Below are 16,420 nucleotides of genomic sequence, written 5' to 3' on the forward strand. Positions count from 1 at the left end.
GATAACAACTGTGTTATTTTAACTTAGATATGCTTGACTTAGTAAGCTCTCATTTTATTGCTAACATTTTATTGTAAAAGTTTATTATTTATAACTAACAGGTTTTTGCAAAAACAAGAAGCCCCAGATGTCATGATGGACCATTATGGGCTTGGTCCATGGCGCCCTCTTGTGACCAGTGAGAGGATTTTTTTTTTGAGTCATGAGATTTAATTCATCAGGATTTGGTCTGGGGTCAAGAAGCAAAATTGGGCACACCTGGGGCATACAAGCAGACGTGGAAGCACAGAGAGTCCCAGACAGGGCCCCCTTCAGAAGGCACACAGCACCGACAGGGAAGGCGGAGGGGCTGGCAGCCTTACAGACAATGTGAACACCCCCAGGTTCCTGGGGTGCTGAGTGCAACTGACCCAGTGGGGAAGTGGTGGTGATGGCATGGGGGTGGGGAATGAGATGGAAGCCAGTGCTTCCCAAGTAGACTCTTAAGGACTTCATGAATGTCCCCAGACTATTACTACAGGGTGGTGTTGAATTAACCATGACTTATATGCATTTATTTCTCCACCAGAAATAAGCTGCATTCTTTCTCAGGCCATTTGGAAATTGCCTTCAAGTACAGCTGTGTTTTCATGGACACTGGGTGGGTGTGGGCAGGGTAGGGAAAGAAATTAGTGAGGGAGAGGAGAGTAGAAAGGGCCTGATTGTTTATAAGGGACTGGTGTGCCTTCTTATAGCCAGTGTGCCTTCTCATTTTTGTTTATCTGCATAAAAAATGGTAGATAAACAAAAATCTGACTGGTTAGAAGAGGGGAGAGTGTGTACACACAGCAGGGGCCAGTGCAAATGAGGAGGGTCAAAGAGCTTTCTACAAGTCACTGAACTCTATTTGCAAAGTGACTTGAAGTACATTCTCTCTTCTTCTGTGTTCTACAGGTGTAACATGGTGATAAATTGGCTTTAAAAAATCAACAGGTACAAAATGGAATCACTGCAGAGTCGATACAATATCCCCTTAAGAAGGGATTTCATAATATGACCTACATGAATATTTTGTTAGACATTAAGGAACCCCCCTCAAAGATCACTGGGAAACCTTACCTAAAGAAGGGGTGGGTTTTGGAGGTCTGGGAGGCGGTGGCGGACAAGGTCCTGGTGCTGCAGCTTTTACAGTGAGGTTAAGGCTGAAGGTTCCATTGAGCACATACGTGTGATTCACGGTATTATTCATGGAAACAAACAGGCCAGTATTATCCCCGAAGCTCCATTTGTAGTTAATGGTAGAATAATTGAGGAAGTGGCTAGGATCATGAATCAGAACGTCAAACGAAATGGGGAGATCTTTGAGGAAGGTTTCATCGGATGAATTTCGATCGTTCTTCTGGGACATAGTCACAAATACAGGAATCTGATCTAAAAGATAAAACCCCCCAAAGAAAGAAACAATGCATGACTGCTTGATTGTAAATGAAGGGCTTCGATTATGCTTTTTGGTTAAAATAGTAAAATGAGGGATACTCTAGCATTATTTTCCTTTTCATATGCAAGTTTTCTGGGGTTTCCTCAAGCTATTCTGGAAAACAGATGAACTACAACTAATTAGATATACAAGCTTAGGTAGGGGCCCAGATGAATTGTAGCCTAACCCCAAACACGTGGCCTTAACTCTTTTTAAATCCATTGATGTCAACAGAATAAAGTGCCTCATCCTGAGTGCACACCACTCACCTGTTACCACGTACACATCTTTCACTTGTGCGATGGGAACATAGTCCAGTCGGTGTCTTCTATAGACAAACACTTCCATGAGTTGAGGCCCCAGTGTCACATTGGCTGTGTTCATGAAAACTCTCACTGAACATCCTCCCAGTTTCTGGAAATACTGACCTTTGGGAGGATGGAAATTTTTAGTTATTGGCTGCATGACATCATCATTTTTTTTTTTTTTTTTGAGATGGAGTTTCGCTCTTGTTACCCAGGCTGGAGTTCAATGGCGTGATCTCAGCTCACCCAACCTCCGCCTCCTGGGTTCAGGCAATTCTCTTGCCTCAGCCTCCTGAGTAGCTGGGATTACAGGCATGCACCACCATGCCCAGCTAATTTTTTTGTAGTTTTAGTAGAGACGGGGTTTCACCATGTTGACCAGGATGGTCTCGATCTCTTGACCTCGTGATCCACCCACCTCGGCCTCCCAAAGTGCTGGGATTACAGGCTTGAGCCACCGCGCCCGGCGACAACATCATTATATGAAGTTGTTCCTTAAAGACTAGCTGCCACCATTTATAGATTGCTCGGAGGAGGGAAAATAGGGGGCCTATAGTGCTGCTTCAGTTAGGGAGATGGTGCTCATTTTAATGTAAAATCTTATAAAACAAACCGACAGATACACACATGTAATTGTATATAGTTGGTTAAAATGAAAAAAACTGTTTATGAGATAATACAATTAGCCTTTAGTTTACAAATAAATACTTTCATGTTAAGTCATTTGACACCTGAAATACATGTTTTCCCCAAAGAAAATACATTTAATATAATGATGAGGTGTCCAGAAGAGTTAAAAAAAATTATTTATCCAAAAATCTACCTCATTTTTGTTACTATTTCCACTATATTATTAAATGGCTTTTTAAAAGGGTCTGGTATCCTCCATCTCCTAATAGTATTTGTGTTATAAAAATACAGTAACTCTTTGGGAGGCCGAGGCAGGCAGATTACCTGAGGTCGTCAGTTTGAGACCAACCTGACCAACATGGAGAAACTTCAACTCTAATAAAGAAAAAACAAATTAGCCTGGCGTGGTGGTGCGTGCCTGTAATCCCAGCTATTCAGGAGGCTGAGGCAGGAGAATAGCTTGAACCCAGGAGGTGGAGTTTGCAATGAACCAAGATTGCACCATCGCATTCCATCCAGCCTGGGCAACAAGAGCGAAACTCCATCTCAAAAAAACAAAAAAGAACAAACAAACAAAAAACCACCAGTAAGTGATGAAATAGAGGATAAGACATAAAAAAGAATGGAGTGGTTCCACAGGCACTTTCCTAGCACACCCCTGCGTCATTCCTTTTCTTTCTCCGACCCTCCCTGCTACTAGCTAACAGGTGGAAGTAATTCCTCTGCTTCAGGGCTCAAGACATTTAAACAAATTTTAAAAACCTGTAACTCCTCTTGCTAGCATTCCCAAATCAAGAACTTTCTAATCCTGTCAGGGGGCCTGGTTTAGACCTGTCACTGCCTAGGTATCTTAGGTGGAATGCTTTTGAGACCAGGTTGTTTCAAGACCCCGTTTATCACACAGTTAAACGCGTGAGAAAAACACACTGGTCTCTTGAGCAGTGTGTGATTTGGAATCCTCCTTCACCTTGAGATGCAGGGTAGTTCCATCAGAAGTTATAAGGGGAAGAGGTGTCTCTCAGGGGTTATTCGTGAGGAAAATGTTAGTTCCATCTCTGAGAGGTGAGACCATACTTTGCTGAGGGAGAGTATCAGTGAACTCTGAGACCTCAGTGGAAGACAGAAATTCAAGACAGTCTTGTTAGACAAATAGAGCAATTTCTAGGCTGAAGGTTGATTTTAAATACATGTTTTTGATGTAGTTAAGTTACTGGGTGTTTACTAGGCTAAGGAGTCCAGGAGTGTTAGTGAACATAAGCAATTCCATGCAAACTGTCAGAATTCTGTCAGGAGAGTGACAAGTCAAAGAAATAACGTTTGGTGAATTGGCTGCCGGGGTCATATTGTAGTGGAAAGTAAGTCAGCTTTAAGGCAATTGATTTAGATGGATGAGCATTATATCTGACATAGCTTATACTCTGTTCAATGGGTATGTTTTGTTAATAGTTTGTCCTGATTTGTAAATAATTGAAGGAAGAGGAACTCTCTCTAATTTGTGATGAAAGAGGAAACATTTAGAAATCTGGAGGCTGCTCAATTGGTAGCAGTTTTCAAATACTCAGTGCCAGGTGACACCTGGTGACATTTTAAACTAAGAATTTAGCAGCCTAATTAATAATAACCTAAATATGCTCCTCCTAAAAGTAATCATTTCCCCAATAGTAAAGCAAAATAAATACCATTTGTAATTTAAAAAAAGACAGAGTCGGCCAGGTCAAAGCAGAACAGTAGTTATTTTATTTCTGCATGATGGAATATTATGCAGTCATTAAAATAATGTATGAAAATTTTAAAAATCATATTATCAAATGCTCATAATAGTAAGCAAAATGTGTATGTGATCTTAATAATGAGCTTAATAAATACTAGCAAAGAAAACACCATAATATTAAAAATGATAATCTCTGATGTTAATTGTGGATAATTTTTTGCAATTAATTCAAGAAAAATGTTAAGAAAAATTATGGATAATTTTTATTTTTTATTTGTACCTTTTCTGAGGATTCCTACAAATAAATAGCACATGCCTCTTTAAATCTTAAAAATTTTTGAGAACATAAAAATCCAAAGAATAAATCAACAAATGCTCATCCATGTGCCATTCTTTTTTTTTTTTTTTTTTTTTAAAGACAGAGACTTGTTCTGTGGCCCAGGCTGGAGTGTAGTGGCACAATCTCAGCTCACTGCAACATCTGCCACTGGGATTCAAGCAATTCTCCTGCCTCAGCCTCCCAAGTAGCTGGGAATTATAGGCGCCCACCACCACACCAGGCTAATTTTTGTATTTTTAGTAGAGATGGGGTTTTGCCATGTTGTCCAGGCTGGTCTTGAACTCCTGACCTCAGGTAATCTGCCTGCCTTGGCCTCCCAAAGTGCTGGGATTACAGGTGTGAGCTACGTCACCCGTCTTGTTATGGTTTTAGGTAGAAAAAAATTAAGTAGTTTTGGTTTTTTGAAAAACAGCTTAATCTTTTTGTTTTCCTCTCTTTTTAACTCTTTGGTGTCCTGGAGATCTGGCAAGGTTTAACCAAGATTTCATTTTTATCTCACACTGTCAACGCATTCCAAGTAGAGTTAGCAGGGTAACTGTTATTAACTCTCAGTGTTACCATTCTCAATTACAGAATAAGAAAAGAGAAGGTTGAAATTTTAAGGAAAGGTAAAGAAGAAGCTTAGCAGTTTGAAAAAGCCAACCAAGTGTGTGGAAGACGTAGACAAAATTCCATCTTCTCCATCCGGGGTGGTGAGGAAAAGGTTTCCCATCGGGGAAGATGTTATGACGGCTTTGGCCAGTGCCATTTTCCCAGTCACTGTCCTCTGACCACGCTGTCCAGTTGTAAACATACGGATCAGCAGATAAACCAGTCTCTAAACAGAGAAAGAAACCATGACTGTTATCTGGGCTCAGAAAACTCAATGTGCATGCATCACTGAATTAAACACTTTTTTGTATTTTTTCATAACTAGTTTAAAAGCAGTTAGAGAACTAAACACTTAATATGTAGAACTCACCCAATGGTATGCCTACGATTTGTGCACTTTTCTGAATGTTATATTTCAATGAAAGTTTTACACAAAGCAATTACTCAGGCAAGTCCAATGTAGAGGTATCATTGAATGTATTTTTCTTCCTATCAGGTTTGAAATTCAAAATCCTATTCAAATCAAATTGAGAGATACTTTATCTTTTTATTTGGACACATTCTATCTGTCGGTTTTTTTCCTAACACATTTGACATCATGACTTTTTATTCATAAAGACTTCAACACACATGTCTTAGAATAAGAGCATTTTCCTACATAGCCATGACACCATGATCACCCCAATCAAGGTATGCATATTTTTGGGGGGCTATTTTTGGTGATTTAAATGATTTTAAAGATCCCTCTTTCCCTCTCTGGATAAAGACAGATAGATATAGCTATCCTTATATCTACATATGGTTATAGATATATGGAGAGAAGCAGATATGACAGATGAAAATAGTTAATAACAATTTATTGTCTATTTCAAAACAGCTAGAAGAAAGATTTGAGCTGGGCCTGGTGGTTCACACCTGTAATCCCAGCGCTTTGAGAGATGGAGGTAGGTGGATCGCTTGAGGTCAGGAGTTCAAGACCAGCCTGGCCAACATAGTGAAACCCTGTCTCTACTAAAAATACAAAAATTAGCCAGGTGTGGTGCATGTGCCTATAATCCCAGCTACTCAGGAGGCTGAGGCAGGCGAATCACTTGAACCTGGGAGGCAGAGGTTGCAGTGAGCCAAGATCGTGCCACTGCACTGCAGCCTGGGTCACAGAGTGAAACTCTGTCTCTAAAAAAAAAAAAAAAAAAAAAAAAGAGAAAGATCTGGAATGTTCTCAACACAAAGAAATAAATGTGTGAGATGATGGATATCCCAATCACCCTGATTTGAGCATCATAAATTGTATGCATGTATCAAAGTATCACATGTACCCCAGAAATATGTATGATTATCATGTATCAATAAAAAATAGGCAAAAGATTCGAATAGACATTTCTTTAAAAAGTCATACAAATGGCGAACAGTATATCACTGTTGGTAGGAATGTAAATCAGTACAACTACTATGGAAAACAATATGGAGGTTCCTCAAAAAACTAAAAATAGAGCTACTGGCCAGGTGCGATAGCTTACGCCTGTAATCCCAGCGCCTTGGGAGGCCAAGGTGGGTAGATCACCTGAGATCAGGAGTTTGAGACCAGCCTGGTCAATATAGTGAAACCCCGTTTCTACTAAAAATACAAAAATTAGCCGGGCATGCTGATGCATGCCTGTAATCCTAGCTACTTGGAAGGCTGAGGCAGGAGAACTGCTTGAACCCAAGAGGTGAATGTTGCAGTGAGCCAAGATTGTGCCACTGCACTCCAGCCTGGCTGACAGAGCAAGACTCCATCTCAAAATAAAGCAAAACAAAACCAAAAACAAAAAACAGTTGTTTCAAAAACAGTGAGAAAAGTTACAAAATATTAAATGCTTAATTCTTGTTAAATATAAAATACTTTCCATAAAGAATTGAATGTTTTTCTCACAGGAAGATAAAAAATTAATAAAGAATAAATATATTGATAGCTTAATAAAAGTTCTAAATAATAAAATCAGATCATAAGTGCATTATTAAATAGCCTTGTTACTGACTGAAGAGTCTCAATAATTAGCTCCATTTTTTGAGCATGTACCATTCTAACAAGATAATTTCCCTTGATATATATGCGCCATTGGTTGTCTTTAACATGGACAGAGAGCTTATTTGTTTCACTAAGAGCAAAGCAAAACCAAAATATACACATTTTAGCATTTGTGCCAGCTACACAGCATTTGCTTAAGAAATCCTTGACAGCAGAAATTAGACTGATCAGCAAACAGCTGTCAAATTGGCTACTCTTTTTTTTTGAGACAGAGTATCACCCTATTGCCCAGGCTGAGTGACAGAGCAAAACCGTCACTCAGTGGCATGATCTCAGCTCACTGCAACCTCCGCCTCCTGGGTTTTCAAGTGGTTCTCTTGCCTCAACTTCCTGAGTAGCTGGGATTACCGGCACGTGCCACCACACCTGGCTAATTTTTATATTTTTAGTAGAGACGGGGTTTCACCATGTTAGGCAGGCTGGTCTGGAACTCCTGACCTGGTGATCAGCTTGCGTCGGCCTCCCAAGGTGCTGTGATTACAGGCGTGAGCCACCACGCCTGGCCAAATTGGCTATTCTTTGAGTAGCAAAGAGTTCCAAGTAATAAAAGCAAAATATGAAAATCAACAAGGTATTCTCTGTCAAATCAACTGGACACTAAGGAAAAGCAGGGGCTGACAGTGTGGCTTTGGAAGAGGGCTTCAAGCAGGGCAGAGCCACCAGTTTGCTGCAGTATGTCTAGCTGAGGTTGACATTGATGGAGGGGCTGTGTAGGACCACACACTCACCCTCTCTGTCATCCCGCTTGTGGAGTGCAATGGCAAGGGATGAGAGCAGCATCTGGTACTTACAGGAGCACCTGTGACCATTACGTTTAGAAACTGGGTCTCTAGTAGCTTAGGAGAATACTGTGTGCTTACCATTTCTGCAGTTCTTCTCATAGACAATGTTGCCATCGGCGTCTTCCTTTTGGCATCTAGGGAATACCAGGTTCACCACAAATGTTATATTTGAGCCCACAAGGGCTGGTGAGTCACTGGTCAGGACCGCCTGCACATGGCCTCCTAGGGCATAAAAAAGTGGGGCTCGATGATCCAGCATCTTTCTCCTTTCATTCATAAACAAAACATTTAGAGGTAAATTTATTATTAAGGACCAGAGGACCCATATGCCTCTTTATAATGTATTAAATTTGTATTTTGTATTCCTCACTTTAGCTTTCAGAGTACAATACTCTAGAAGATAAATTACAAAATAAATCAAACAAGTTAAAGAATTCTCTAATCACAGCAAGAATATTTACCTATGATAATAAAACAAATCAGCTCAGTTGGGTTAAGGAGACAAGTTTTAAAAGTTTGCATTTTTAAATCTCAAAACCAATGGTTGAAGGACGCATTCTTTTATCTAAAAAGAAAGATTTTCGATTTCTGATAAGCCACACCTTTGAGACCATAAAAATGGCTTTGGAGTGACTGGGTTTCTGAAGATGCCCATTCCCAGGTTGGTTACATAGGTTTAAGGCTAAATCTGCTCACTCTTCAAACTATTCCAAGAGCTACCAATTTGGAAATTTCTAAGATTACTTGTGGCTTAAAAAGTGATAGTGCTGGGTTTAAGAAAACACTGCCAAATCCAAGTGTCCCCCACTTGGTAATGAGAGCACTGTCATTTGTGAAAATGAGGTGAGCCATGTGATCTAAAAAGCTTTACCATCTACAAGACTTACTGAAATAGGAAATTTCAGGTGTTTGGGTTGAATCTTTTGACTTACCCTTCCAGGCGTTTTTCCACCTCATGTCTCCCCTCTTCCACACTGGGTAGAGTTTTTCATTCCAGTCATTTTCATCAGAAGACCAGCCATTTAATTGGTTGTGCTCCCTTGTGTAAGGAGGTGGTCTTTCATTGCCCAACACATCGTGAAATCCTGTATCAATATTCAAAAAACAAATTCCATTCTTCATTTAGTAATCACCTAACAGTGGGTAAAGAAACTTTTATTTCTTACTGTTGAAAGCATATACATAATATATTCAGCATATCAAGGAAACAAAGGGTGCTTTTTTTTTTTTTTTTTGAGACAGAGTCTCGCTCTGTCATCCAGGCTGGAGTGCAGTGGCACCATCTCAGCTTATTGCAACCTCCACCTCCCAGGTTCAAGCGATTCTCCTACTTCAGCCTCTTGAGTAGCTGGGATTACAGGTGTGCACCACCACACCCATCTAATTTTAGTATTTTAGTAGAGACGGGGTTTCACCATGTTGGTCAGGCTGGTCTTGAACTCCTGACTTCGTTATCCACTGGCCTCAGACTCCCAAAGTGCTGGGATTACAGGCATGAGCCACTACGCCCAGCGAGTACTTTGTTTCTTAAAGGAAGTCTACTGGAAATACCTTGATTACAAACATTCAGACTCTATGCATTTATGGACTTTAAATGAATCAAAGAAAAATTTTGAAAGTCAAATATTTTTTAGCAATCACTTGGCTTCTCAATATACATCCTCTGAATAGTTGGATTTGATACAATATTATTAGGAAAACACAGATGCCAATGATCTTCAGACCAGTTTTTGCATTTTTTCCCCATTCTTAACTACTCACTTGGCTAAAGGAATGCCAGGCTCAGGAGTGCCTTCAAGATTCCAAGTGATGGACCAGGGAGTTTACTGATAAACAGCTTTTTAATGGTCTGTCTTGGTGAATGTCCCATATACTTTGTGTAGTCTACGTTTGTTAGGCAGAATGTTTTCTTTTTAAATGTTGTTTATGTCAAGCTAGTTGATAGTGTTTTTTATGTTCCTGCTGATTTTCCGTCTACTTGTTATTTCAGTTACTGAGAGAGAAATCTTGAAATCTTCAACTATAATTGTGGTTTTTCCAATTGCCCGTTTCTTCTTCTGGTTTTTGCTGTATGTATTCTGAAGCTTTGTGGTCAGGCACATACTATATGTTTAGAATTGTTACAGCTTCTTGGTGAACTAACTCTTTTCTCAATAGGAATTGAGGCTCTTAATCCCTGTTCTAAAGAGTACTTTGATATGAATACTTAGTGTTTAACTGGTGTATCTTTTTCCATCCTTTAACTTTAAAAAAATGTTTAGACTGATGTATGTTTCTCCTCATCTTTACATTTTAAACCTCTGTGCATTTTTACATCTGAAATGAGGTTCTCAAAGAGAGCATATAATTGGATTTTTAAAAATCCAGTCTGACAATCTCTGCCTTTTAGTTGGAGTGTTTAGATAATTCACATTTAATATAATGATCAATATAATGAAATTTAAGTGTACTGCCTTGTTATTTGTTTTCTATTTGTCCCAACTCTTTGGGGTTATATTTAGATTCCATTTTATCTCTACAACTAGCTTGTTAGTGATAGCTCTTTCACTTATTTTGTTCTGAGTAATTGCTCTAGGCTTATAATATTACAGTTCTTTTACGATTCTTTCTAATCTTGAGTTAGCATCTGCCTTTTTGCCTTGCCTGACCAGTCTGGTGGTCACATGAATTGTAGCAGACTGGTTGGTTGCCTACCAAGATGCTGTTCCCTGCCTGTACACTTCCTTCTTTTTCCCCCTTGCTGTCAGAGTTTCTACTCTAACAGTCCAAAATTCCAGAGTATCACTTCCTAGCTTTCCTTACAATTTGGGCAGGAGCAGATGATTTGATCCTAGCCAATGAGAGCTGAGAAGCAGTCTTCTGGGTGCTTCTGGGAAAGGTTTTCCTCCTTTATAATAAGAAATATGTGAGAACAAACTCAATTTTTTCCTCTCAGAATTGATTTTGGAGATTGCAGTGTAATGATGTGATGCCCAGAGCTATGACAGCCATATTTAATTATGAGGACACCAATCTGAGGAAACAGCCAAAACATTAATGGTGTCAGAGTGGAAAGATGAAAAGAAATGGAGCCCTCTAGGAAACTGTTGTGCTGTTGCTCTAGACCTGCTTACCTCTGGACTGACTAAATAATAAATGTCTTAGCCTATTTTCTTGCAGCCCAAAGCTCAATTGTCTGTATTCCTCAGCCAATGGTCTTAAATTGTTCTCCCATTAATTTCTATGGTTCCATGTCTTGGCCTGGCTGTAGACTCTTAGGACAGAAACTCTGTCTTGTTCTCTTAAATCCTGGAAGAGATGCACTGTGAGATGTGGTATTGAGTGCGTGCTTAGAGAAGCCATAATGGATGCATGACTCTGATCTCCTTCTTCTATTCCTCTTTTCTGGTAGGAGAATGGAGCAGCACGTCCCCTGCTTCTCAGGGAGGCAGAGAGAATGGGAAAGAACAGCGAACGAGCCATCATGGAACCTGTTTTCTAACCTTAGTTCTGATACCAAACAGGCCACGTGACCTCAGGACATGTCTTCTCTGGGCCTTCAAATGTGACAAAAGCCAAATGTCCTATGATTTTATGAGATTGTTCCTTTTTGGAAATAGATACCGAGGGGAGGACATTTGTGTTTATCAATAAATATTTGTAACTGGAATTTCACTTGAGTCTTATGAAAAGAACTAATATTATTTAGTTCAAATCCCTTCATTTTATATATGAAGAAATTTATGCCTAGAGAAATGATATGATTCACCTATACTCATGTTTAGTAGAAATCAAGATTCACATCTTTTGATTCCCAGGACTAGTTCTTTACACTGTTCCAGAGAGTCTTCCTCTTCCTCAGATCTTGAAAGAAAGTTATTGTTTCCGGAAACATCATCAAAACACAGATTTGTCTCCTGATTTTAAATGTCAGAAATCAAGGAAAAGTACATACTTAACAGGAGAGTTATAATGGATAGACACATAGGTCAATGGAATACAAGAGAGAATCCAGAAATAGACTCACACAAGCATGCCCTACTGGGTGTGTGTGTGTGTGTGTGTGTTTTAAGAGATGGGGATCTCAATATGTTGCCTGGCTGGACTCAAACTCCTGGGTTCAGGTGATCTACCTGCCCCAGCCTTCTGAGTAGCTAGGACCACAGGCAAGCACTACAGTGCCCAGCTTCAGTTTGGACAAAAATGCAGAAACAATCCAATGGAAGGAAGCTAGCCTTGTCAACAGATGGTGCTGTAAAAAAGTAAAAAGCATAGATGAAGTCTTCAGCACATAGGACTAGGCAAGAATTCTTAGACTTGACACAAAGAACACAACTCATAAAAGGAAACTGGAACTCATTAAAACAAAACCTTTGCTCTCTGAAATATGACATAAAGAGGATGAAAAGGCAAGCTACTACCTGGGAGAAATGATTTGTAAAACACACTTCCAATAAAGGACTAGTATTTAGAATATATAAAGAATTTTTAAAACTCACCATAAGAAATCCACAGAATTCAATTAGAAATATTGGTAAAATTAATGAAATAATATTTCACCAAAGAGGATGTACAGATGGCAAATAAATACATGAGAAGATATTCAGTATCATTAGCCAGCAGGGAAACTGTACATTAAAACCACAGTGAAATATCACTATATCCCTAGCAGTAAGACTTAAATAAAAAGTAGTAACAACATCAAATGCTTACAAGGATATAGAGAAACTGGATTACTCACACATTGCTAGTGGAAATGTAAAATGGTACAGCCACCTGTTAGTTTCTTGCAAAACTAAACATGCAACTATCATACAACCAAGAAATTGTACCCTTTGGCATGCATCCCAGAGAAACAAAACTGATATTCACACAGAGATCTGCACATGAATGTTTATAGCAGCTTTATTCAGCATAGCCCAAACTGAAATAACCCAAATGTCCTTCAGTGGGTGAATGGTTATTAAACAACCTGTGGTACATCCATACCATGCAATACTACTCCGTGATAAAGAGGAACAAATTATTGACGCAATTACTTCAGTAAATCAATTTCCAGGAAATTATGTTGGGTTAAAAAAAAAAAGTACTGACTTATTAGTGGCATTAAGGGGGGAATAAAAAAGAAGAAAAAAAGCAAATCTCAAAAGGTTACACACTGGATAATTCCATTTGTATAGAATTTTGGGAATGACAAAATGCTAAAAATGAAGACCAGATTAGTGGTTGCCAGGGAAGGACTGAGTGAGGGTTGGAAGGAGGGAAGTGGATTTGGCTATACAAGGGCATGAGAATACTCTGGTGATGGAGCTCTGCAGTGTTGACGGTATCAATGTCAATATCTGGGCTGTGATGTTGTATTTTGCCTGATGGTACCACTGGGGCAAACTGGGTGAAAGGTACACGGGGATCTCTCTGTATTATTTCTTACAACAGTAATGTGAATCCACAAATACCTCACAATAAAAAGTTGAATTTAAAAATAAAGGCTGGATGCAATGGCTCATACCTATAATCCTAGCACTTTGGAAGCCTGGGGTGGGCAGATTGCCTGAGCCCAGAAGTTCCAGATCAGCCTGGGCAACATGGCAAAACCCTGTCTCTACAAAAATAAAAAGATAAAATAAACCGGTTCAAATGAGGTGGCTTATACCTGTAGTCCTAGCATTCTGGGAGGCCAAGGCAGGATTGAGCCCAGGAGTTCGAGACCAACCTGGGCAATATAGTAAGACCCCATTTCTACAAAAAAAATACAAAAATTAGCAGAGTATTGTGGCACGTGCTTGTGGTCCCAGCTACTCAGGAGGCTGAGGTGGAAGATCATCTTTAGCCCAGGAGTTAAGAGGCTGCAGTGGGCTGTGATCACACCACTGCACTCCAGCCTAGGTGACAGAGCAAGACCCAGTCTGTAAAAAAATTGATAAACAGGCTGGACACGGTGACTCACGCCTGTAATTCCAGCACTTTGGGAGGCCGAGGCAGGTGGATCACGAGGTCAAGAGTTCAAGACCAGCCCTAGCAAGATGGTGAAACTCCATCTCTACTAAAAATAGAAAAAAATTAGCCAGGTATGGTGGCTGGTGCCTGTAATCACAGCTACTCGAGAGGCTGAGGCAGAGATCGCTTGAACCTGGGAGGTGTACGTTGCGGTGAGACAAGATCATGCCTTTGCCCTCCAGCCTGGGTGACAGAACAAGACTGCCACCAAAAAAAAAAAAAAAAAAAGATAAACCCAATAGAAGCAGATTTTAAAAGAAAAATAAAAGCCTCTGGGAGTGGGTTTTGGGGAATAAATATGAAAGTAAATTTGGGGTCACAGCCAGTGCTGCAGCTGACTCTCCCTCCACACTCTGGCCTCCCTGCTGTGTCCACCAGCAGAGAGGTGGTGGCTGGGCTGCTGCCAAATACCTTGTCCACACCTCCTTCCTTCAGGGCTAAGACTGGGAAATGGCAGTCTTAAGTGCCTGATACACTGCTAAATTTTGCCTGCCCTTATTTTTTCTGGCCAGATATTTAGTCCACAGCAAGGCGAACCCAGTGAATGGCTGGGTTTTGTAACACTGCCTGAGAGGCTGAGGACTCCTCTCGAGCTGTTAGCGCGGATTCAGCCTCCCGCTAATGTGTTTCATTGAGCAGAGCGAAGTGGAACCAGGGAGAGGCTGGAATCAGGACAGGTGTTCCCCATTGGCTCTATTCTCCGTTCCTTCCTCCCTCAAGGATCCTGTCCTGGGAGGTACCCTGAGGGCGGGTGCAGGTCTGCCTCCGTAGGAACAATACCCACCACGCCTGACTCCCATGTCGAGTAGCTGATCTCACAAGAACCCAATTACCCAGTTTTGCAAATGAGGAAAGTAAAACTCTTCGTTTTGAACGAAAAGAGGAAACGGAGCAAAACCATTGCAAGCCCACCCCCCAGGGGGGCGGGGACCCCGAGCCTGCCCAACCCCAAACCCGGGCAGGAAGGACAGAAGTCGGGATAGAAGGCTGACTCCTCAGCTTACCCGCTCTGTGGCTTGGAGCGAGTTCCTTACCCTCTCCTTGGCCCGCGTCCTCGTGCGGGAAGCGGGACCATCACAGAGCCAGGCTCCCTGGCTGCTTGGACGACGCGCGGCGCACTGCGGGCCAGGCATGCACTACGCGCAGACACCGAGTGGGATCCCGGTGAAGGGAATTCCTTTCCAAAAACGCAGGCGTTTTCCTGGGCCGCAGACGCGGTTGGGAGACCGAGGGGCACTCCTGGGCCGGGGCGCGGCCCAAGCCTTAGGCCTGTGAGGCTCCGAGTAGAAGCCTCCGCGCCTCTAGCCGCTTCCCACCCTCCCTGCGTCCCCTCCCCGCAATCCCACGCCCCGGGGTCACAGCCGCTCCGCTCTCTTCCTCTCGCGAAGCTGCACACTGGCTCAGTGGTCTGGACCCTGGCTCAAGAGGAACTTTTAAAACAAGGATCCTCTGACCCCACTCCCTAAGATTCCGGTTTCATTGCCTGGGTATCAGTATTGTTAAAAATGCCCTGGCCGCCCGGGCTTTAGCCCCGCTCCCAGCAAGCTCCTGCAGATGTGAGAGGAAGATCCGCAGGAGGAGCAATATCTTCTGTACTGGAGAGATTCGTGAGCTTGTCTCCAGATTGAAGACCCCACTTCACGTGAGGTCTCCACCCTTTTGGATGGAAGCTGGACAGAGTTTAGTTAGTAGAGTTGCTTTGATCTGTGGCCAGAGGCTGTCCAACCCTCCCCCAACCATTGTCTGGCAAGAATGGTTTGCAATTGCAATGGAAAAAAAACTCCACAAGAGAAGGGCTGCATGGTGTTTACTTTCCACGAGCAGCAAGCAAAGAATGGAGCTGGAGGCATTTTGCTGTAGTTTCAGCCTTCTCAACAGTTTGCAGAAGAGAAGAGTGAGCCGGAGATGAATGCTTCCTGAAGAACTTCAGTGCAACCTCTAGCTCAGAGGATATTATTAGCGATCATTTCAGCCAATGGCCAGAGAAAGGGTTAAACATAGGAATAAAAGGTTACTCACGTTTGGCGGCGTCAAGCTGCGTTCTTGCAGCCAGAAGCAGAAATCCGAGGAAATAGTGGAGACTTTCCATGCTGAATTCACACGCATGCAGGCACTTAAGGTTTAACTTTGAATTCCTCTGGCCCCATCCACGAAGAGCAACAGTGTTCTTCTGGCATCGGTGGTGCCTCCCTCTCTATTTTAATTAAATACAGGGCCTCGGGCGGATCATGTGATGGTATTAAGCGGCATTGCCTGATCTGGTCTCTCAAGTTCAACCTCTTACAACTCATGTGCTTATGACTCACTCCTTCTTGGCGTCTATTTATTCACTTTTCAGATGCACATTATTTCAATTTTGTGATTCCACATTTTCTAGTTTCAAGGAGACTTCTTTTCCTATGGATTCTATTTCAATATTCTTTACCAAATAAAATTTCAATCCTCCAGCCTCATTATCAACTTACTGTGGTTCCTATACTGCATCAGGCACCCAGCTCATGTTTAGAGTTCATAGTTATGCCTCCTTTCCTGTGATGTAGTTGTCCACCTTCTCCTGTGCT

General features: G+C 41.5%; 1 protein-coding gene across 4 annotated transcripts in view; it reads right to left on the bottom strand.

Annotated features, from left to right (window-relative positions):
* GPNMB (glycoprotein nmb) overlaps positions 1-16,031 on the bottom strand; it is a 28,555-nt gene extending 12,524 nt beyond the window's left edge. The window contains exons 1-7 of one of the 4 annotated variants that reach the window (XM_078342564.1): positions 15,995-16,031; positions 15,879-15,957; positions 8,816-8,968; positions 7,962-8,105; positions 5,086-5,259; positions 1,726-1,884; positions 1,099-1,410 (exon numbers count right to left, since the gene is read on the bottom strand). In XM_078342564.1, the coding sequence (XP_078198690.1) occupies positions 1,099-1,410; positions 1,726-1,884; positions 5,086-5,259; positions 7,962-8,105; positions 8,816-8,968; positions 15,879-15,957; positions 15,995-16,006 (1,033 nt within the window). In that variant the 5' untranslated portion in view covers positions 16,007-16,031. Of the gene's footprint in view, positions 1-1,098; positions 1,411-1,725; positions 1,885-5,085; positions 5,260-7,961; positions 8,106-8,815; positions 8,969-14,863; positions 15,269-15,878 lie in introns of those variants that run through there. The other 3 variants (XM_003733579.6, XM_035253655.3, XM_054237162.2) reach the window with 3 other exon arrangements.
* Between the last annotated feature and the right edge of the window lie 389 nt (positions 16,032-16,420).

This window comes from Callithrix jacchus, chromosome 11 (genome assembly GCF_049354715.1).
Source record: "Callithrix jacchus isolate 240 chromosome 11, calJac240_pri, whole genome shotgun sequence".
Taxonomy (NCBI): domain Eukaryota; kingdom Metazoa; phylum Chordata; class Mammalia; order Primates; family Cebidae; genus Callithrix; species Callithrix jacchus.